The 23845-nt window shown below is 48.8% G+C and overlaps 1 protein-coding gene across 3 annotated transcripts in view; it reads right to left on the reverse strand.

Moving 5' to 3' along the window:
• Window positions 1-11453: 11453 nt before the first annotated feature.
• The window catches only part of LCLAT1 (lysocardiolipin acyltransferase 1), a 121551-nt gene continuing 109159 nt past the window's right edge, over window positions 11454-23845 (reverse strand). For all 3 annotated transcript variants that reach the window (XM_075413131.1, XM_075413129.1, XM_075413130.1), the window contains one exon: window positions 11454-15697. In XM_075413131.1, coding sequence (XP_075269246.1) covers window positions 15189-15697 — 509 coding nt within the window. In that variant the 3' untranslated portion in view covers window positions 11454-15188. The remainder of the gene's footprint in view (window positions 15698-23845) is intronic.

Genomic DNA, 23845 nt, shown 5'->3' on the forward strand with positions numbered 1-23845 from the left:
TTGCTTGCCTTCTGTGTGGCTGATGCCCTTGAATAGGAGCCGAGAAACCTGCGGCCTGGGCCATCCCCAGGCTTTACGCTCCTTCCACGCAAGGTGCCCCAAGTTGCAAAGCTGAAATCTGGAGCAGACAGGTGAGCCAGCACCCCGCCTGCGGGAGCTGGACCGGTGTGAGTCCGTAATTGCCAGCCTCAGAGAGAGAACAGCCCAAAAAGGAGGTTGACAGTGCAACACGGTGGTAATGGTATAGATCGGGGGTGTTTCTCCTCTAGGCACTGGTTCAACACCCAACACCACAGCAGAAGTCTGAAAGCAGGCTTAGCATGGCATGGCTCCTGCCTTTTCAGAAGCGATGGGCGTCTGAGTAGAGCATCACAACCCCATCCGGAGCTGGAAAGCGACACTGGGGCCTCCTGACCTTGGCTCCCTCCGCACTCCATAACGCCCTTCTGTAGCTGAGTCGTATTTTTAGGTCCTTCTGCCTGCTGATTCATTAGGGGAGCTAATGTTCTCCAAATGGCCGGGCATCTGACCCTCATGGTGTGTATGCCACGCACTCCTGATAAATATAGACCACTTCAATTACATAACCTGTCTAATAAGCAGCGGCTGTCATCCCTGCGGGCACGCGGGGCACCAGGAACCGAAACGCCTCTGCCAAGGGTGTGAATGGATGCCTCACTACTTATTTTCACTGTCTTCTATTTTTGATGACTTCCTGCTGTATTGACTGAATGAGTGACTCAGTGAGGTTTGGTGGCCCTGGAAGTACTCCAGGTTCAGCACGACCTCTCCGTTGTGCTCACTGCCACCGGTGTGCGGGCTAAGGTCCTTCCTTCCTAATCCTCCCCTATGCCGGGGGAGATGGATTTGGAGAGACCTAGCTAAACGATAGCTTCCTTTCCCAAGTGGATGTGTCAGAGCATTTGGCAGACCAGGGGTAACCAAAGGACTTTATACCCAGGGGTGCAATGGTCTATCACTGGAAAAGACACAGGTTTTATCACAAAAAGTCATCTGGTTTGGTTAACAGAGCAACGAAAACACCTAACTGCAGGCTGTGTCAATACAGAAGGCTTAAAAAGTCCGTGTGCTTGGTAATAAAGACATCTTTGTATCAAATTGCAAGACATCAGCAGAGTTGGGCTGTGATCCTACAAAATGAACGTCTGATAACTTTAGGACCTAGATGTGACTGCAACGGCTGAGTGGCAAAACGCAGAGCAATCATTAAATAAAGCATTCAAAGTACAGCATGGACCACATTATTAAGAGACTTGACAAATGCATGCGTAATTGGGGGTTTTGCACAGTGATTTTTAACCCCTGGTCTCTGGTTCCTTGTGGCACTTGCAGCAAGAGCCCCACAGAGAAGACCCAGAGAAACCAAGTCTGCCCCATGTCAAGAGTTTTCTCTCTTTGAGAAATGTTCAGGGATCTGCTCATCATAAATCAGTGCAAGCCTTGTATTATTTAGAAAGAGAAGTAACCGTTCCCATCAAATGCACCTACCGCTCGCCCTCGGTTTGGCGTCGCTCAGCCAGGCTGGCCCCACGCAGTGTCGTGATGGCAAAGAGGGCTGTTGAGATGGCTTGAGTGATATTTATGACAAGGAGTGTCCTACCTATATTTGTTGTTCCTGCTGTGCAAGCATCCAGTGCGTCTTGTAATAACCTTAATAGCTTTTATGCAATGGCTAGGAATGATGAGGCTAATTCAAGATAAGGTACTTCACCTCCCTGGTTTTATTCCAGTCTTTATGCAACAGTCAACAACCTGATCTCTTCCAGAGCCCCTTGATATCACATTTGGGCTGGAGTGGGGCAGAGGGCTGGTCCCAAAGCAGGAGGATCTGCTCTGGCCTTTGCAGAGGCAAATAGTTGTGGTTTTGGTGCTGGACTGATGTGCCCTGGCCTGCCACCAGGCTGAGGAAAAGGGACAACTGTGACCGAACAGACTCTCATGGGGCTGGAGCCCCTTTTCGCCCACAGTGAGGGTCTGTGGCACAGTGCGGTGTGTGCCCCAGCAGAAGTGCATCCCCAGGAGATGTCCCCAGTCCTGTTGAACCACCAGGGAAGCAGGAGGTGCGTGACACGTGCCACTGGTCGGTGGTAGACCCAACAGCAGAGCCAAAGGTCTGTGGCCCAAGGTATGTAGACCGTCAGTGGGACCACAGGTCTGGGGTCTATCCCAGCCTGCAGCAGAGGACACCAAGCCCCACCAGTTCTTGTCCACAGTGCCTGCCTCTACCTACCAGCTTTAAATAATGCAGAAAGTCTGCTAAGGACTTTCCTGCTGGAAGGACTCAGCAGGAAGCAGCTAATACAACCTCTCGTACTCATGTCCAATGGATAATAAAACCACAGGCTCCTTTCCCATTAATCCCTAATTAGGCTTTCTCTCACTTACATAGCACTTTCTGTCATTAGTGGTGGAAAGCTGAGAGCCTGCCTTTAACCTTCACGTGTTGGGAGAAGGCAGACTCAACACCTGCTGTGATCTTGCATAAAACATCTCCTTGCACTCATTCTCAGGGGCTCCTGGAAAAGACCCCAGCGAGGGTAGAAAAGCCAAACCTCTAGAGGAGCACAGCATCCTCAGTGAGGAGGGAGGAGATGTCACACGCCCAGCAGACACTTGGTCAGGTTTGCTCTTGCATAGATGCAAGAGCCCCAGCTGTGGACTGCAGAGGCCTGAGGCAGCTGCCCTGCTCCTGGCTTCTCACCCCGGCATGGGAACCAAGAAGGCAGCAGAGGTCATACGCTTCCAGCTGGACTCCTGCCTCCATCACTGCTCTTTACCAGTGGCTGGGAAGGAAAAGGAAGATCCATCAGCCCTCCTGCTGTGGAAGAGGACTGCCAAGATCCCCCAGTGGGCTTTTAAGTTGCTGTATGGGAGAATGGTCTGGCCGTGGCAGCAGGGGAAAGCTCATCTACCTGTCAAGAGCAGGGCAGAGTAAACCACACGGAGCTCTGTGCAGCCAGACTACTCCTAGGGCTGCAACATCTCAATTTAAAGCCAGGCTGGGCATGTGGCGTGCAGGCTGAGGCACCCCGTGTTCTGGGACCATTCAGGCATCCCTGCACATGGTGTAGGAACAGAGAGAGGAGAGCAGAGATCGCAGCTGAACACCAGCCCTGCTCCCACCCGTGTCAGACAAAACTGAATTATTAGGACAAATGCTCGGGGGGTGGCGTGTGCTGGGCACATGCCAGGGATGGGAATGGGCAGGCAGCTGAGTTGCTGTATCTGGAATAAAATACTCAGTCCTCGCTGCTGCTGGCTACGTGGTGTTTGTTATCCCGGCAGCTGCAGGTCAGCCGCATCCTGCGCTGTCCTGCCTGCGACGGTGGGACTCGCTCCCAGCTGAGGTCTCGGGGACCAGGAATAACACCCGTCCCAGATGGACATGCAGCCTCAAACCTGCACGGGAGTGTTAGTGCCGGCTGCCAGACACATTGCTGGCTTGCAGTAAGTGGTGCCTGTGCACTGTCCCTACCTCTGGCCCGCTTTACCCATCTTTGAGAAGACCACCAAGGACACCTGAGGGCTGTCGGTCAGCAGGTCCGTGCACAGCCGCAGCTTTCCCACGCGCTCCTCTCCGGCTTCCCAGCTGGTGGCTGAAGCACTGGGATCCTGCAGGATGATGCTCCATGTCCCGCTGTCCTTGTGTTGGCCACAGGGACCTCACATCGTTCATGCAGTAGCCCAGCAAGATGAACTAGCTGGCATGTCCCCGTGCAAGAGATCAGTGGCAGTGAAAAACTGGACCTGGCCCCTCTCCTTGTGGGTCTCTCCAGGGAAGACAAATGAAAGGAGCCTGTGGTGTCAAGCAGTCCGCAACTCCTGCCTGGGGACCCTGGCTGGCACAGCTTGACCCATGTAGGACAATGCCTCCAGGATCATGTTCTCCTGCTTTAAGAAAAAAGGGTGTCCCAAAACCTTCTCCTGGGAGTGAGAGAAGAGAAGGAAGGCATAGGGCAAGAACATAATCTGAAAAAACTCATTTGCTGCCAAAAGAGGTTGTTCTGAGCATTTCCTTTAAAGGGTTGGTTCTCCTCCTCCCGGGGTTGGTGTTAATGCCTGTTTGAAGCAGCACGAGTTCAGCTCTCGAACTCCCCATGGCCAGGACTGTGCATGGTAGTCTGACCCGACCAGACCCCAAGTGCTAGGAGGGGACACCCTCCCATCCTCGCAGCAGAGGAGAGGTTTGCCCACCATGACCCCCGGGCCGATCCACTGTCTCTGATGTTTTGTGCCCATCACCAAGCACCAAGGAAAGCCCCTGGGAAGTGGGGACCTTAGCTGAAGTAGCTACAAGAAGGGCGCTTCAAGCGAAACGAGTTCAGAGCTGAGCTTCAGAGAGGTCTTCAAACAGCACTCGGCAGGGAGTGCAAAGCCGTAGGAAGCAAACCTGTTGGACCTACCAGCATGAATAGCATCTCCGCATGAACCATTTCAGTGGATAATCTGGAAGAAAATCTAGCTGTGGCGGTGGGGAGTGGGACGACGAGGCAGCTCCTTGCCAGGGAGGTGTGGGACCACTTGGCTGCCAGGCGACGCACGGATTGCTCGAGGCAGCGCTGCGTTACAAGCAATTTGTGAGCCTCCCTGGAAAGCCGAGCAGCTTCCCAGCCTGCCGGCGGGAGTCTTACTGACAGCAAGGGATTATGCTTAAAGAACTCAGGGTCTTCCACAGCTGCCAGGACAGGAGGAGCCATTCGCATGTCTTGAGACACAGGACAACAAGTGAGAAACAAGTATGGAAAGAGAGGAGATACCACCCCGATTAGCTACCGGCACGCGTGGCCAATGCCAGCATTGGTGGGCAGCCTGTCAAGTCGGCGAAGCTACTGAAGGTGAAGGGTTCTGGAGCAGAGGCTCGCGCCGAGGGACCCTTTCTCCGGTGGCAAAACCGCAGCGGCGAGGCGGCAAAAAGCGCCGAGAGAGAGAGGAGACCCCAGCCCCCCCCCCCTCAGCGGGAAAGCGGGAAGTGCCAACGAGCAGCAGCTCTGACTCAGCGGGGGCGGAGTCGAGTGTGACAGCGGCCAAACCCCCTCAGGGATAAGAGCAGCCCCCAGGGAGCGCGAGCGACCAGGAGCGCGGGCGAACAGAGCCGGCAAACAGAGCCGGCAAACAGAGCCGGCAAACAGAGCCGGCAAACAGAGCCGGCAAACAGAGCCGGCAAACAGAGCCGGCAAACAGAGCCGGCAAACAGAGCCGGCGCAGCAGCCCGGGAGCGGCGCAGCAGTTTGCGCAGCAGTTCGCGCGGGCAGGGCGAGCGGGGAAGGCGACTGGCAGGGTACAGCCGCCCCTTCTGGCAACTCAAGTAGTGGGCATCGCTCTTCCAGGAGATACTCTAGCCATGGTTACCACCCGTGGTAAAGGTGTTTCTCGAAGCAGTGTGGGGACCCAGACGGAGGCCCCATGCAAGAACGCGGGTGTCCAGGTCTCTGGCTGCAGGGAGTGCCTGAGCCTGGCGCTTGTACCGGAGGACAGCAGAGACAACGGCTGTGTTCGGTGCGAGCAGGTGAATGACCTGCTCAGCCTGGTGGCAGAACTGAAGGAGGAAGTGGAGAGGCTGAGGAGCATCCGGGAGTGTGAGAGGGAGATCGACTGGTGGAGCCGCACCCTACCCTCCCTGAGGCAGCGGCAGCAGGAGGCGGCTCCACAGAAAGCAGAGAACCCCCATCCCTCTTGCCACCGAGCAGAAAGAGGGGGCCTAAGAGATGGGGGGGAATGGAAACAGGTCCCTGCTCGGGGGGGCAAGCGAATTTCCCCCCAGCCTCCCTCACCTGCTCAGTTGCCCTTAAGCAACAGGTATGGGGCTCTGGAATGTGAGGGACTGGCCACAGAGGATGTGGGTGAAGGTGAGGCTCCATCCAGGGGGTTGCCTAGAACGAGTCAGACAGCCCCACGTATTACAACTGCCTCAACTAAGAAAAAAAGGAGGGTCATTGTCATAGGTGATTCCCTTCTGAGGGGAACAGAGGGCCCGATCTGCCGACCGGACCCATCCCACAGGGAAGTCTGCTGCCTCCCTGGGGCCCGGGTTAGGGATGTTGCGAAGAAACTCCCTGGTCTGGTGCGGCCTTCTGATTACTACCCCCTCTTGGTAATGCAGGTTGGCGGAGACGAGGTAGCAGAAAGAAGTGCCAAGGCCATCAAAAGGGACTTCAGGGCACTGGGGCGACTGGTTGAGGGATCAGGGGCGCAGGTGGTGTTTTCCTCCATCCCATCAGTGGCAGGGGACAGCACTGAAAGGGGCAGGAAAACTCACCTGGTTAACAGGTGGCTCAGGGACTGGTGCCATCGGTCAAATTTTGGCTTTTTTGATCATGGGGAGGTATACACAGCACCGGGCCTGCTGGCAACAAGTGGAGTTCAGCTATCACAAAGGGGGAAAAGAATTCTTGGCCACGAGCTGGCGGGGCTCATTGAGAGGGCTTTAAACTAGGTTTGAAGGGGGAAGGGGATATTGCCCAGCTCACTAGGGATGAGCCTAGGCTTAGAGTGCCAAGGCCAGGGGTGAGATTGACAGCCCAGCTCAAGTGTGTTTACACCAATGCACGTAGTATGGCCAATAAACAGGAGGAGCTGGAAGCCATTATACAGCAGGACGGCTACGACTTGGTCGCCATCACAGAAACGTGGTGGGACAACTCGCATGACTGGCATGCTGTCATAGATGGCTACAGACTCTTTAGGAAAGACAGACCAACAAGGAGAGGTGGGGGAGTTGCTCTATATGTGAGGCAGCAACTGGAATGCATTGAGCTTGGCCTGGGGGCAAGTGAAGAAGGAGTTGAAAGCTTGTGGGTTAGAATTAAGGGACAGGCTCACACGGGTGACATTACGGTGGGTGTATACTACAGGCCACCCGACCAGGAGGAGGAGGTTGATGAAGCCTTCTACAGGCAGCTGCAAGCAGCCTCACAGTCACAGGCTCTGGTTCTCATGGGGGACTTCAACCACCCTGACATCAGCTGGGAAGACCATACAGCTAGGCAGGTGCAATCCAGGAGGTTCCTACAGAGCATCGATGATAACTTTCTGATGCAAGTGGTGGAGGAACCAACAAGGAAAGGCGCGCTGCTGGACCTTGTGTTAACAAACAAGGAGGGACTGGTGGAGGACGTGAAGGTTGGAGGTAGACTCGGCTGCAGTGACCATGAAATGGTCGAGTTCAGGATCCTGCGTGGAGGAAGCAGGGCGATAAGCAGGATCAAAACCCTGGACCTCAGGAGGGCTGACTTTGGCCTCTTCAAGGAGCTACTGGGAGGAATCCCGTGGGCCAGGGCTCTCGAAGGCAGGGGGGTCCATGAGTGCTGGTCGCTTTTTAAACAACACTTCTTCCATGCACAGGAGCAATGCATCCCCCTGAGAAAGAAATTTAGCAAAGGAGGAAGGAGACCTGCATGGTTAAACAAGGAGCTTCTAGCGGAGATCAGGCAGAAGAGAAAGGTGCATGGCATGTGGAAAGAGGGACAGGCCACTTGGGAAGAGTACAGAAACGTAGTGAGAGCATGCAGGGATGCGACGAGGAAGGCCAAGGCTCACCTGGAATTGAAGCTGGCAAGGGATGTCAAAAACAACAAGAAGGGCTTCTTCAACTACATCAGCAGCAAAAGAAAGGCTAGGGACAATGTGGGGCCGCTGCTGAATGAGGCGGGTGTCCTGGTGACGGAGGATGCGGAGAAGGCAGAGCTAATGAATGCCTTCTTTGCTTCAGTCTTCAGTGCTAAGACTGGCCCTCAGGAATCCCAGGCCCCGGAGGTAAGAGAGGAAGCCTACAGAGAGGACGACTTTCCCTTGGTCGAGGAGGACTGTGTGAGGGATCGCTTAAGCGATCTGGATGTCCACAAATCCATGGGCCCCGATGGAATGCACCCACGAGTGCTGAGGGAGCTGGCGGATGTCATTGCTGAGCCACTCTCCATCATCTTTGAGAGGTCCTGGAGGACAGGAGAGGTGCCCGAGGACTGGAGAAAGGCCAATGTCACTCCAATCTTCAAAAAGGGCAAGAAGGAGGACCCAGGGAACTACAGGCCGGTCAGCCTCACCTCCATCCCGGGAAAGGTGATGGAGCAGCTTATCCTGGAGGCCATCATGAAGCAAGTGGAGGAAAAGAAGGTTATCAGGAGTAGTCAGCATGGATTCACCAAGGGGAAATCATGCCTGACCAATCTGATAGCTTTCTACGATGACATGACTGGCTGGGTAGACGAAGGGAGAGCTGTGGATGTTATCTACCTTGACTTCAGCAAGGCTTTCGACACAGTCTCCCATGATATCCTCCTAGGGAAGCTGAGGAAGTGTGGGCTGGATGAGTGGTCAGTGAAGTGGATAGAGAACTGGCTGAATGGCAGAACTCAGAGGGTTGTCATCAGCGGCGCTGAGTCTAGTTGGAGGCTGGTGACAAGTGGTGTCCCTCAGGGGTCAGTACTGGGCCCAGTCTTGTTTAACTTCTTCATCAACGACCTGGATGAAGAGTTAGAATGTACCCTCAGCAAGTTTGCTGACGACACCAAACTGGGAGGTGTGGTAGACACACCGGAAGGCTGTGCTGCCATTCAGCGTGACCTGGATAGGCTGGAGAGCTGGGCAGAGAGGAACCTGATGAGGTTCAACAAGGGCAAGTGCAGGGTCCTGCACCTGGGGAGGAACAACCTCATGCACCAGTACAGGCTTGGGGTGGACCTGCTGGAGAGCAGCTCTGCGGAGAGGGACCTGGGTGTCCTGGTGGACGACAGGTTAACTATGAGCCAGCAGTGTGCCCTGGCTGCCAAGAAGGCCAATGGGATCCTGGGGTGCATCAAGAAGAGTGTGGCCAGCAGGACGAGGGAGGTTCTCCTTCCCCTCTACACTGCCCTGGTGAGGCCTCATCTGGAGTACTGTGTCCAGTTCTGGGCTCCCCAGTTCAAGAAGGATGAAGAGCTACTGGAGAGAGTCCAGCGGAGGGCTACAAGGATGGTGAGGGGACTGGAGCATCTCCCCTACGAGGAGAGGTTGAGGGAACTGGGCTTGTTCAGCCTGAAGAAGAGAAGGCTGCGAGGGGACCTTATAAATGCCTACAAATATCTGAAGGGTGGGTGTCAGGAGGATGGGGCCAAGCTCTTTTCAGTGGTGCCCAGTGACAGGACAAGGGGTAATGGGCACAAACTGAGGCACAGGAAGTTCCGTCTGAACATGAGGAGGAACTTCTTCTCTCTGAGGGTGACGGAGCACTGGAACAGGCTGCCCAGGGAGGTTGTGGAGTCTCCTTCTCTGGAGATATTCAAGACCCGCCTGGACAAGGTCCTGTGCAGCCTGCTGTAGGTGACCCTGCTTCGGCGGGGGGGTTGGACTAGATGACCCACAGAGGTCCCTTCCAACCCCTACTATTCTGTGATTCTGTGATTCTGTGAAGTGAGAACATGAAGAGGCTCCTCCAGGGGCAGTCTGTGTGTCCCACTGTCAACCACCCCGTGGAGGATGTTCCTACTCTCTCCACCTTCTCTAAAGATGTCAAAGTCAACGAGTCTCTTCATGCAGACCTGCTCCTTCAGCCTCCAAAGCCAGAGGACATGCTCCCAACCAGCTGTACTCAGCACCGGCAGGAGCCAACACCTTCCCCAGCACCTCTATCCCGTTACGCCGAGCACTTTCCTTCCCTTTGGGTTCAGCATCAATCAACACCCACTCCTCTCGCTCGCTCGACACCCAGCAGCTCAAGCGGCAGGGCAAGTCTCGAAGGCAGGCAAAGAAACAGCGCAGGGGGGTAGAGGGCAAAAGCAGGCGGTGATGTTAGAGCCAGGTTACGGCCCTGCAGAACGCGGTGACCGGCGTTGCCTCCCGCTCCTCCCGCAGCGTCTTCTCATGCTTTCGCACCCTGCAGCAGCTTACCCTCCTCTGCTGGGTGTCCTCCTGCGGACGCAGAAGCAAGGCTAAGGCCCGAGCCCCTTTAGCTCTTCCTTTCGGCAAGGCTGAAGCTGCTTCCCTGCTCCCTGCAGATGAGGGTGAAGGGGCTCTCGCCTCCTCCCTCGGACAAGCAGAGAGAGAAATTTAAAGAAGGTGCTGACCACCAAAACTGTCACACTTACACCAGCCCCTGCGCGCCTGCCCGCCACTCTCGTGCAGCCCAGCATGAAGCATCTCAAAAGGAGCAAACACCCCTCCTTCTTCTCCCGAGAGCAGCAATGCCTATCTGAGAAAATGCAGACTTCTGCTTAAACCCCTTCTGTCAGTCTCCTCCATATCCCACCACCAGAGAAAACCGTCACCCCACATGAAGGACCCCAGAAAAAGGGATGACAAACCACAGGGAGGCCAGCCTGGGACAAAACAAAGACATCTTAAAAATTCAGGGCCTGTGTCCACTCCTGCTGAAGATGCTGGGACTTTTGAGAGGCCCAGCAAGGACAGAGGTGAGCGTGCTCTGCCTCTCCCTTGTCTCAGCACAAGCCCTCTCTAGGATAAGAGTCACTTAAGCGTGTTATAAGCACAGACCGTGGCCCTGCTCCCGGGAACCATTTCTGGCTGAGAGAGCTTGCAGACTGATTCAAAGTCATCAGAAAATAAGGCAACCTTTTACCCATCGCGCTGAACGGCAAAGGAGGCGTTAGGGGCAGCTGGAGGGTGAAAGCTTTGGCCTGCATTACTATTGTTTTCTGTAACGGCAGGTAAGACACAGAATTCAGCTTTTTCATTGCATACTTGAGCCCCGAGGAAACATAAGGAAAGTGACAACCATCTTTTCAGAGAGGCAATCCAGAGCGTGGCTCATTTCGGCTTTTGGGGACTGATTTGAATGCTCTGAGCATCCGTAATGGCAAATATCATCTCCAGCTGTAGAAACTGCTACCAGGGTCTCTGTTTCTGGTGGACTTCCTCGCACCAGCTACCGGCTGGCTGTCACGGCAAGGCCATTCCCCGGTAGGTAACGGGGAGCACAACAGCTCCCAGGGAACACAGCCCTTGCGCTTCCATACCGGATTAGCGTTCGGACAATGGAGGGAGAAATCCAGGAGCCTGTGATCTGAAGTTACATTGAAGACGGATAATCTGTCAACCCTGCTGTAGATCACTTCTTCTGTCAGTAATTACACAGCTGGTAGCAGGATATAGCTAAAATGGAGGACTTGCCTACTTATCACTACCTAACGCAGACCTCTGAGCCACAGCTTATTCCTAAGCAACACTGGTTAAGCAGCAAAGTAAGGCTAAACTGGGCTGTACCTGTTGCATGCTCAAAGGTTTCTGCCTCTCTTTTCATGGCGAGACTAGAAGGGACGACCTCCCCTGGGGAGATGGGAGACACACCACCCCAACAGTCACAAACCACGGGTCGAGCACCCGACCGGACACCGGCCTGCCCAAGACAGCCAGCCACACGACTGAAGACAAGCTTTGCTCCCTACGGGTGTCTACAAAATACGTCACGCAGTAAAAACAAAACGGCAAAATTAAACACAGGCGATGCTTCAGGTCTTTATTGTTGCTGTAGAGGAACTGGTACACGGCTAAACCATTCTGATATAATCAGTGAACTCTGAAAACTAAGGCTTTCTGTAGGTTTGTAGTATCCTGGTGTTTCCTTTCACACAGTGTACATATAAAACCAAGTTATAAAAACACAGATGTTTTTTAAACAACACAGATTGATGCAATGCACAAAATTAGGAACTACATTTCATGTGACCAAGACAACACCTTACAGACCAGCCTTGGACCTTGCAGCTCTGAAGCTGAGAGAGAAATGCCTTGGTCTGACGTCCTGCTACCCAGATGAGCTTGATGGCAAACACAGATGGCAGGATTTCAACCTTCTGTTCCGAGCAGAGAGAAAGAAACCCCCAACGTTGATGAGGAAACATTGGATTGAGCAAACGAGAACAGTATCCATCAAGGCAGGAGAAGCACGTCATTCATCTCAGGTAACGTAAGCAAGACCTAGCAAGACCTGTAGGTCCCGTAGACGGAGCAGTCACCGCTGAACAGTGCGGCTGCTAGGACTACGAGGGAAGGTGAGCCGTGACAAACGTGCTAATGCGGGAGAAGAGTCTCAGTGCCAACACGTGTCCCACGGAAGAGGGGTGTGAGTGATTCCTGGAGTACTAGCACCTTTAGCCTAACAGCACTGAAGTGACCTAACCAGCATGGAATAATTTAGGTTGGAAAAGATCTTTAAGATCATTGAGTCCAACTGTAAACCAAACACTGCCAAGTCCACCACCAAGCCGTGTCCGTAAGTGCTATCTTAGTGTACTTCCACTAGGGAAACAGGGTAAGAACAAAACAGTCTCCAAAAAATCCGTATACTAGAACCTTTTGAGTAAAAAGCTACATTTTGACCAAAGAGAGAAAAAAGCTTTCACACAAAGATCTTCCCCCAGTTCCGTAACCACTTTTTAAACAAAGCAGCTTCTATATCCACAAAGCTTTTTTTTGCTATTCATTTCCCCCCCCCAATCTTGTATCTCTAATTGAGTTGCAAAATGATGCCCAGGATCTCAAAATTCACGTCAGCCGCAAAGCCAACACCCTTCCCTGTGAGAGGAGGATTCTTCACTTACCCTGTGCCGCCCCGCATCAGGGAGTCAGACGCTGCAAATGTGACATTAGCAGCTGACAGTAAGATTATTCTTTCTCTTCGATCCGAATACACGAGAGAGGAGGACGAATTGCAGATCTGTAGGATGTTTACCACATTACCACATAGTTTGACTCCAGCTGGGAGCAAACTGCTTGCAAGGGTCAGCGACGGAATGGACTTGATTTCATTTTCAGAGCCCAACTCTAATCACACACAGATGTAAATCTCTCACCGTTCCACACCCAAGACTCACGCTGATGTTTCTGACATATTTGATGACACCACAAAGTTCTCTGAACGACTGAGAAAAGCGTAGCTGGTATTTCTGTCACCAACACATACAACCTGTCCTCCAAAGTCACTCCTGAAAACTATGTTAAGGCTATCAGAGTAGGCTGGCCGTGGTTACTCCTGGTATGAAAGCACAGCCGTAGCTCCGGACTAGAAGAAGCCTTTTAGGTCTCCTCTGCGTTAATCATAAATGAGGTTTTTAGGTTTTCCCTTGCAGCGATTTACGTGGCTGTGCAGGGAACTGCACCAAAGCAGAGTATTAGGTGAAGAAAAACCAGGCTATGTGGATTTAAGCTGCCTTTGATACCACAGAACTATGTTAAAAAATGTCCTCATAGTGCAAAAAGGACCTCCTTCCACTCGTGACAATGAAACACCAGTTGTCAGTCACCAGGTACTCAAATATAAATATGAAAAAAATCATTAAGAAACATAACTCTAAATACAAACCTAGTTTTATTTATTTTTAAGAAAAAAGGGATTAAAAAAAATTAAGAGTAAAACAGATGGCTTCAAGTACTTTCCACATAATAGACAATCAGTTATTGTAAGCATAGATTAAAAAATACTTGTCACCTTGTTAGGGACAGTGGAATAGAGGCTGGTGATTTGTTCAGAAAATGGCCTTTGATACAAACACGTAAGACAACATGTTTAGTGTTGTAATTTAGAAGAAAACAGATGTGTCTCCCATGCTGACCCAATGCTTGAGATACTCAGTACAGTACAAGACACATTTTGCACTCTGCACTTTCACATTTCACGGCAATGCCACTCAGCATACGGGGCCAGGCCATCTCGGCTTAGCTTTCATGCAATAAACAACAAATATTTAGTAAGTCAGGAAAGTTTTGCAGCAATACAGTTGATCAAGTGGTCTAACATTTTTGAGGTTGAAAAACAAATCTACCCTGAAGTGTCTTGTAAGTGCTGGCAATGTTTATGTCTTTCCCTATGTGAGCGCGAACATTACTTGTATGATACATGACAAGGAATACACTTCAAAGTGCCTCGTCTGAGTTTAAGCCTTCAGATTTTCTGAATGTCATGAAAATAATGGAAAGTGTTATAGTGGGAGCCCAAAAAGAACCCCCCCAAAATTGTGGAGGAGGTTGGAAAAGCAATGATGTCATCAGGCAATCAAAGAGTATTCTCTTCAAATAGGGAAAGGCATTCTCCCCTGCAAAGGGAAGATGTAGCTCCATTTCCCTGCGCTGTGATAAGTCTGAAACCCATCTCTTGTACCTATAAGGAGACAACCGCTGCATCAGATGCATTTCAACAGGTCTGGCTGACACGCACGGAACAAGCAGTCTTCCCACTTATCTATACGAACACTTGAAATGCCAAAGGAAGCAACGTGAAAACCAAAGTAAATGCTTCAAAAAAAAAAAAAAAGGGTATCTTGCCTACTCTGAAAAATAAATCAAATGTTTTCAATGAAGTAATGTCTACACGAGACCTTTTTGAAAAACATTTTCCAGCTACTCAAGAGACAGACACTTATTTTTGCCTCTACGAGAAAAAAACACCAATACAACAACAAAATCTGTATAAAAGATTTGTATACTACAGTAGAAACAAGTCTCCTACAGCTAACAGTGAGACGGAAACAGCGTGAAACAGTGAGAAATCAAAACTTATCTGCATAGGTCTATTAAATAATCAGTTAAGACTTAAATGGAGGCAGAGTCAGCACTGTTTTCTGTACTACAACACAAGACTGCAAGGCTTTAAAAATCCGTCTGAGTGACCAAGCCACAGTGGCTGAATAGTGGTAGGTGGTTCAGTAGTGTCTGGAAAAGCTTATGTGAAAATACTATTTTAAAGTAAGTTTGAATATTTGAAATAGAAAAAAGAAAAAGAACAACCTCTCCTCCAGCTTCCACCTACCATCAGAACACCATCCAACTTACTAGCTTTCCAGATTAGGTGCTCACCTTAGGATGATGCAGTTACACAGAACTTGTACATCTGTCGCTCTTCGCTGGACAGTTGGGGTTTCTACATGAAAGTTCCGTGCACGTCACATTCATGAATGTCCTTTACGATTGTTCAATAATCCAGCAATTTGTTTCTTAATTACAGCAGAATGCAATTGCTAGCTGCTTGCAAGAGCAATGTTGAAATTACATTCAGAGATAAAAACTACCATTTTCACGTGTAGCAATAACTAACGTTTTTCTTTCTTTTCACAGAATCAAGTGCAAATGCCTAACCACGGCAATAGTAAAAGACAATTCTCATGCAAAAATTCTTCCCGGTGCATAAAAATTTGCAGGACGCCCCAAAACCACCCATTTTCACGTCTTTCTCTACCCCAGAACTAATTGTTTTTTATTTTCGTGTCACGAAATTTCTGTTGCTTTTTAAAATATCGATGACAAGTAAGTTCAATTAGTTCCAGCCCACCAAATATCTTCTGCTGCACAACAAAAAAGATGATCATGGCTGCAAAATACCATCGTGCAAAGCTGTACAGGTACAGCAGTGCAAGCATACCCAGCGGGAACACCGTCCAATACAGGAGGGAGACGCACTTAACCGCGAGGACCCTGAGCTCAGATTTACACGGTGGAATAATGCTTCGCCCTGTTGCACTGAAGCTCTTTCCACCTTCATAGAAGTGTCGGAGTCTTTCCTCTTTCTCTTCCCAACGCTTCCGGCACCAAAGCTGCAGCTCCTCCTTGGAAGTGGGCACCGTCTCTATGGGATATCTCTGGACGTGGAAGTGAATCTCCTTTGGGAAGTTGCCGTTCAAAAGGTGCTTCTCCGTCTGAGGAATGTTTTGGGGATATGCCACAGTTATGTCATGGATGGCATCGAGATTGTCTCCTAGAAGAAAGGTTTTGGGGAAAAAAGATCAATGCAGATCATGCAATGGTCAGAACACTAATTCGCTTGAAGGCATGATTGAAAACTGTACAAATTGTGGCAGAAATCCCAAAGATACCTCAGCTACGCAGAGTACATTCTGTCTGCTAGAGTCTCTAAAGGCTGAAAGGTCAAACTTTTCCCAATCACTATAGAATCATGGTATTCTATGATGTCCCAATCATTATCTGTTCTGAATCTGAGAAAAAAACTCTGAGAACAAAATCATACACAGTACAACCTAATACAGATTTACAACATCGAGTAAGATGATAAAGTCATATTAAAAGGAGAGAAGACACACGTCTGGTCTTGGATAAAGAGTAGAGTATATGAGACTATCTTCAGTTATCCGTACCTGTGCTGCAAGCTGAAATTGCTTTTAACTAATGAAATACAACTTAGTGCATGTTGCTGTGAACACCGAAAAAGATTCAGTTTGATCTGGAGCAAGCAGCATACACAATCCTAATTAACTGAAGATTGAGAAAACATACATGAAACATATACCAGCTAAATATCAGGAGCTTGTTATATCTAGGATATCTCACAAAGGATGAGGAGTATCTCTTCAGCTCAGCCAGCTTTGCAGAGCACTCCAGTTAACAAAATTTCTTTACATCTGATCACCCAGAACTGTAAGGAGGTGAGATGCTGTTTGCTGCATTCCAGATCTGATAACAACAAAGTACAGCATAAATGGTGGAGAAGCCCAGCTTTAAGTAAACCACATATAATTAGCTATTTGGGTAATCTGAGTATAGTTAAGCAATTAAAAAGCAATTGCAGATTAGAATTTCAAGGGAATACTGACCAAAAAACCCTCTACTCTTTATTACCATGCCCGATTGAGCCAACGCTCTTGAAAGGATATCAGTATTGCCACAGTGGGGTTTGCTAGCACATCTTTGTACTAAGTATTTTAACATTTTGCACTTTCTAAATACCCTCTTTATCCCCGCTCTGACCAGACATTCTTTTCAGATTTCATAAAGTAAATTCTGCTAGTGTAAAACTGATCTAAAAATAGGTGCATGGTGCACTGGATGTTGCGTAACTGTTAAGTTCTGCCAGCAGTGATTTATCCCGCTGTTTTTATTTGGCTGGCTGGCTTGGGGCAAAATAGAATTAGAGACTGAAAGCTGTCTCCAGTTGCAGCAGCTGAAGACGTTTGTTCTCACAGATGATGTCACTTCTTGCAAAGCCGATCAAAACCTACTCTTCAGCCCCACTCCCCCTTTTAATTTGCTCCCCTTCCCTGGCATTTTGCCTTTCCTTTACAGCTCTAAAAATGACAGGTACAGAATACAAAGTTACTTTAAAAGGCCACGTTCAAAATGATGTATCTAAAGTTCAACTCCAAATATCACAAGAAGGGGAAAAACCCTATTCAGCCTTTCAGAGTATTTTATAACTGTGCCATCTTACAACGATCTCTCTCGGACAGTTTTGTGGCAGGTCATTTGGTTTTTAAAGAGCTATACGTGGCTCGTAAGAGGTCTATGAGAACAAAATTCAGTGTTCCAGCTTCTGTCTAACTACGGGATAACATCCTATCTAAGAAGAGAATCACTGCATTCTGCACAGGTAAAACCTTTCAGATCTCCTTCCAAGAGATGCAAAAATTCAACGTGTCTTACAAATCCTGCCCTCACAAAGGGAAACAATGGCCAGCTTGCTGCACCTTAGCACACAGCATTTTCATTTTGAGAACAGCTGCATTTCTCCCCCCCCACTCCAAATATTTCTGCCATCAGAAGGAATTACAGTCGCCCTCCAGGACAGACATCCCCTAGTTTCTGGTGCAGCCAGGGGAACGGCTGCTACATAAGCCTCTAAGAGACACCCATCTCTTAAAATCTGTCTTCTTCTTGATCCTTCACAGCTCCCCAGGTCCCAGAGGCACATAAAACTTACGCACTTTACCTCAAGAGGGAGACCAGAAAAGTTCAGCCTTCCCGAGATGCTTGCATGAAAAAAGCCTTCTATGAAAGGAGTTTTTGGCTACATGAGTTTCTCGCCCATCTTGCAGTCATTTCTGTCTTTGCAGCTAAACAGTCCGCCTGCCATTACATGCAAACGCTCTTGAAAAATCAAGGCTTTACACATAAGGATCACTGGCATACAGACCACAGGCAATAAATTGTCAGATTTGCTTAAGACACAGATTTTCTGACTCTGTGCAAGTGTCGGCCTGGCAGGACTGGGCTGAATTCTCTGTACCTACACAGCTGGTCTGATCCCTTCAGCATGCAGATGTATTTCTGCCCGTGAACTCCTAATCAGAAATAGGGAAGCCTCCACTCCCTGCTTACAGATTTGTAGTCTCCCCAGACAGATACCTTCCAGCAGGGCTGCACGCCAGACTATGGAGGGTCTACATTACATTATGGCTTCTAAATTAGTCACCCAGAACAAAGTTCAAAGAGCTGCATACAGGAGGGTGGACATTACTCTTTCTGCATTACAAATGGGGAAACTGAGGCAGGGGATGATGACATGGACAGCATGCTCATTGTGTCCGACTTGAACCAGTATCTCCTAACTCCCAGCTGCAAGGTTCACCTATTAAAGTATATTTTACATGAGAAGAAATGAAACTTCAAAGGTAAATTTAGCATATCTGATAGCACAGAAACATCAGAAGGAGACAAGAGCAGAATACCAGGTTTCATATGCAAGAGAATTAGAGCCTTTCTCAAACAGGCCCCTTGTTTGGGTCATACATATTTTAAAACTCCACACAAATGGCAGCTTGAAGCTTTAATTCCTCGGCAAGGCAAGCATGTGGAAGGGACCAGTTTCAATCAGTTTTCTACAGCTGTTGAAAGAAGCATGCTCAGCTAGGGTTACGTGCATTAAAGCAGCAGGATCCACACTGCACACCTGAACAATAAGGTTCCACATATTATCTGCTGATTTATCATGGCATCTTTTAATATGGACAGAGTCAATGCATCACTGCCAGATGTGCTACAAGCAAATCTGCTAAAAAGAAGAAAAGTTACTGTAGCAGATGAAGGCAGACCATTCATGGGCAGGGACAAAATTCCCTTAGGCTAGGTTTAATCAGGCAGTTTTGAACCTGCATCATTGGCTGGAGCATCTTTACTGTCTCAGTTTCCCTCTGAAGCTGAGCTTGTTCTCTCTGCAATCTGGAGGTATCTAACAGCACATGTTTCAGATCAAAAGCAAGGTGCCAGGAAACCAGCAAAAGAAAGAGATCCTAAGTGAAGATGCAGGACAGTCACTGATTTTAAAGATCTTTTTTTCCACCTGAATATAAAGATCTGCTTAAAAAAACCTGCTTCTGCACATTTTAAGAACAAATTGCCCTAAGGGAAGCCACATCATTCTACTTTTCTAGTGCGTCATAAATGAAGTAAGCAAGCGTATTTGTTCATAGCTCAGAGAAGCTGTCCGTGGACAAACCAGTTTTCACAATGCTTTTAGTGACATCTGAGGGATCTTCTTTATCTGCATGTATCCACATCCCTTTGGGAAAGGAATGAAGGACAGAGGAAATCAAATAATGTTCACAGTTTTGCATCTGACATCTAATTAAGCTAAGAAACTGCCATTAAGGCTGAAATGTCAGGCAGGTAGCCCAGCTCTTCAGGAGAGAGAGACACCAGTTTCAGTAGGTTTACAGTTTCGTGACTTTCTTCCTGCAGCAGTAGAACTATATATCATTCATACCCACGAGCAATATTCTGTCCTATTCTTTATAAAAGCACCTCAAAAAAGGAAAGCTTACTACAGTGCTCAGGACTGAACATAAAGTTTATTTGTAATCATTGTTACGGGGCTATAAACTGCATAACATGCAGATGATAACTAATCCACGTGGCAGTCTCCATTTCGGGATGACAAAATGCCTCAGAAGCACTATTCTTTTTCTTTTTAAACTTTCTGCACTCCAATCAAAGTTATTTATATTTCAGGCTCTGTTGATCCACGACATTACTTCAAGCGATCACAATGCACAGCTGGTTGTTTTGGGGCATAACGCTCAGAGGTGGCAGAGGAAGAACATACCAGGCTCATGACCAAAATAACAACATCAGAGAAAGATGCCTCCTTTTAAAAAACATTTCCAAGGAAAAATTAGGACATTTTCTTTCATTACACCAGCTGTTCCATCAGAATTTTTATTCTACGTTAGCAGTTGCAGCATCTGGTAGCCCAGTAGAGGTGAGGTGGCTGCAAGTCCCTGCCCTAGTCAGAAGTGAGTCTTTTGGTTCCTCCCCTAAATATCCCATAACAAATCTTGTACAACCCCCAGATGCTCCTCTTGGGCATTCCATAACGAGTCCCAAAGCCCTACAAGCAGTAAAGCCCCTCAGTCTGTAAGGTGATGGACAGGAGCCTCTCCCATTGAGTCACTGTGATGGATGTGAGCCGACGGCTCAGAGAAGCCAAGGTAGGGACTCTGTTTCTCCATCGGGGTTTGGGGTTTTTGCCTGCCTGCCCTTGTGCCTCTGTGCTCCTTTGTATGTGTGCAGACAAACCTTTTACCTGACCACCTATTCTAAAACTCTATAACAGAGCCTCTTACTAGGTTCAAAATCAAGATGTCACAGGTAAACTGAAAATTACTTTTAATTGTGTTTATTCAATAATATCATGTCGGCACGGTATCTTCACTCTAGGGGGAAAAAACTCAGCCTCAACATAAAAGGCAGGATTAAACTACTTTCAAACATATTCACAAAAAGAATATTGCAAGGCAGCTGCAACTGGTGGAAACTGCCAGCAGTGATGCTCATCCCCACAGCACAGTCCCAAGTCAGTGGGCTGGTTGGACGGACCCATCCTCTCTGCGGTAAGCATCGCTCCGGAGTTCAAGCACTGCTCACTGCTCAGTTATGACTCACATCAATGACAGGGATACTTTCTTGCTCATACCCAGGACCGAGCAATGCTGAGCAAGCTCACTGCGAGACAGAAGAATCTATATAAGCAGTGACTTGAGGGCCAAAATGATGATTCAGAACAGAAGCTCTTAAAGCCAAAATGACCATCAGTGGGCCAAAAATGAGGATGGGCCCCATGCAAATCCATCCAATGAACTGCTCAGACTCTCAGCAGTCTGGAAGGTGAATGGGCAGCCAAGTCTCCTTGACATTAACAGTGGTGGCTATTACCCACTTTCATCCCTAGCAAGGATCTCAGCAGCTGTAATTTGTCCTACTTTAGGTATTACTGACATTACTTTAAATCATACAAGGATTATACAGTCCCTTTCCTTGCATTGATCCAGCAGAGAAGATGCTATTCTTACCCACAGTACATCACAGAAGAGCGTGCTTATGAGTTCTTGAGCCAGAACAGGGAGAAGTGCACTGAGATGCTCTCATAACAAAATATTCATGCTCACCTTAAAATAAGCTGTTCCGAAAAAGTGGGACCAGTATGTGAGGCCCTTGTCCGTTTCACCTCCCACCACAATATAACTCTTCCTTCCGCAAGGCAACATACCTGTGCCTTCACCACACAGCTCCAGATCCTTCATGCATTTCCAGGCTTCCATAAAACACTGGCTGTAGCTCCCACACACACCCCTTAATATTCTCAACCTTATATACATTTCCTTAGGAAACCCAACAGAAAGAGGCTTGGCACTTCTGTAAATAAACTGATCAGCAACAGAATCAAAGCAGAGATGGAAACAAGCAGAACAAAACTAGCTATGTTTCACAATATCTGAGTATTTTTGTTAGCTTTGAAACAAAGATACATTTTTGGACATTAAAACAAAAGCCATCTAAAACTGCTTACTGGGAAATATTACTGTCTTGGCTCCTGAAATTTGAGTCATTTTTCTTTGAGAACACAGTATCAGGAGGGAGCAGCTTCAAGGATTTACAGCCCCTCCTGGGAAGTCTCATCCTTGTGAAGACTTAAAACTTCAGGCAGCCCTCTTTAAAGCAGCGGTGTCAGCCAGGGTTAATCTAAATCACTTTCAACTCAATAGTTACTGGAAATATTTTCCAGGTAAGTGTAGCAATCAAATAAGCAAACAAAAAAAGACAGAATGATAATGCTGGCCTTGATTAACAGATACGAGTGATCGATCCTGCATACCAATTCTTCCTCTAGCTATCGAATTTTCCACTGGCGTTGTAACACAAGGAGAGAGAAAGACCTTCCACCTGCCGACACGAAGGAGTTAAGGAAACTGCACCTCTTGTCCTTGAGGGTGGGAGCCTGGGGAAGGGACAGCTCTGTCTGCCTTCTGCTCCCCAGCAGGAAGGAACTGTGCTCTGGGTGCTGCGCACAGGAGAAGAAGACTCCTGGGACCCCCTACAAGGTACCTCAAGCCCGGCTGGTACAAAGATCAAGAGACATAAGGACATCCTCATAGCTATCAGCAATCATTATGTGTGTTTAATTCTTTTGTTAAATACATTTAAATCACAGAGCTCAGGAAGTGTGAGCTGGATGAGTGATCAGTGAGGTGGATTAACTGGCTGAATGGCAGAACTCAGAGGGTTGTCCGTCAGCGGCGCTGAGTCTAGTTGGAGATCGGTAACTAGTGGTGTCCCCCAGGGGTCAGTACTGGGCCCAGTCTTGTTCAACTTCTTCATCAATGACCTGGATGAAGAGTTAGAATGTACCCTCAGCAAGTTTGCTGACGACACCAAACTGGGAGGTGTGGTAGATACACCAGAAGGCTGTGCTGCCATTCAGCGTGACCTGGACAGGCTGGAAAGCTGGGCAGAGAGGAACCTGATGAGGTTCAACAAGGGCAAGTGCAGGGTCCTGCACCTGGGGAGGAACAACCCCATGCTTCAGTACAGGCTTGGGGTGGACCTGCTGGAGAGCAGCTCTGCGGAGAGGGACCTGGGTGTCCTGGTGGACGACAGGTTGACCATGAGCCAGCAGTGTGCCCTGGCTGCCAAGAAGGCCAGTGGCATTCTGGGGTGCATTAGGAGGAGTGTGGCCAGCAGGTCGAGGGAGGTTCTCCTTCCCCTCTGCACTGCCCTAGTGAGGCCCCATCTGGAGTCCTGCGTCCAGTTCTGGGCTCCCCACTTCAAGAAAGATGAGGAGCTACTGGAGAGAGTCCAGCAGAGGGCTGCGAGGATGATTAGGGGACTGGAACATCTCCCCTACGAGGAGAGGCTGAGGGAGCTGGCCTTGTTCAGCCTGAAGAAGAGAAGGTTGCCAGGGGACCTAATAAATGTTTATAAATGTCTCAAGGGTGGGTGTCAGGAGGATGGGGCCAGACTCTTTTCAGTGGTGCCCAGCGACAGGACAAGGGGCAACGGGCACAAACTGAAGCACAGGAAGTGCCAGCTGAACATGAGCAAGGACTTCTTCCCTCTGAGGGTGACAGAGCACTGGAACAGGCTGCCCAGGAGGTTGTGGAGTCTCCTTCTCTGGAGATCTTCAAGACCCGCCTGGACAAGGTCCTGTGCAGCCTGCTATAGGTGACCCTGCTTCGGCAGGGGGGTTGGACTAGATGACCCACAGAGGTCCCTTCCAACCCCCACCGTTCTGTGATTCTGTGAGTTTTGCAGCCTGATGCCACATCTCATTAATGTGTAAAACAATACCACTAACTGAAGTTGTTGTGGGACAACACTTTGAAATCTCTTTAAATATCTCATTTAATTATTTTAAGACCAGACTGCAATGTTATGATCATCTAATCTGATCTCCTGAATAACAAAGGCCACAGGAGCTTATGCAGAATGCTTTTGGTTTTGCCATGGGATGCTGTAAGACAGACATCCTGCGTTGTCTTAAAGCTTTTAAGATGAGGTAGACAATTCCTCTAATTAATTTTTAAATTAGCATCACTACACTGAACTTTTAATGCCAATAAAATCTAATCGACTTAAAAACCTCTTACAGATTGAGTGATTCTTTGCAGGACTAGAAACCACCGTTACTACAGCAGCAAGAATAGATGTCCCTTTCTTCTATTTGAATGTGAGGGATGCTCTTTTCTTCAGCAGACACACCTGCCAGCTCCCTTCCTCCTCTCCAGACCAGATCAGAGCTACTACAAGAAGGAAGACACGGTGTAGTGCAGTTATGGTATGAGAAATCAGTACTGTGGGAAAGCTAAGAGCAGATCAAGAATTCTATTATCCTAGTCTG

The sequence above is a fragment of the Opisthocomus hoazin genome, chromosome 2, assembly GCF_030867145.1.
Source record: "Opisthocomus hoazin isolate bOpiHoa1 chromosome 2, bOpiHoa1.hap1, whole genome shotgun sequence".
Classification (NCBI taxonomy): domain Eukaryota; kingdom Metazoa; phylum Chordata; class Aves; order Opisthocomiformes; family Opisthocomidae; genus Opisthocomus; species Opisthocomus hoazin.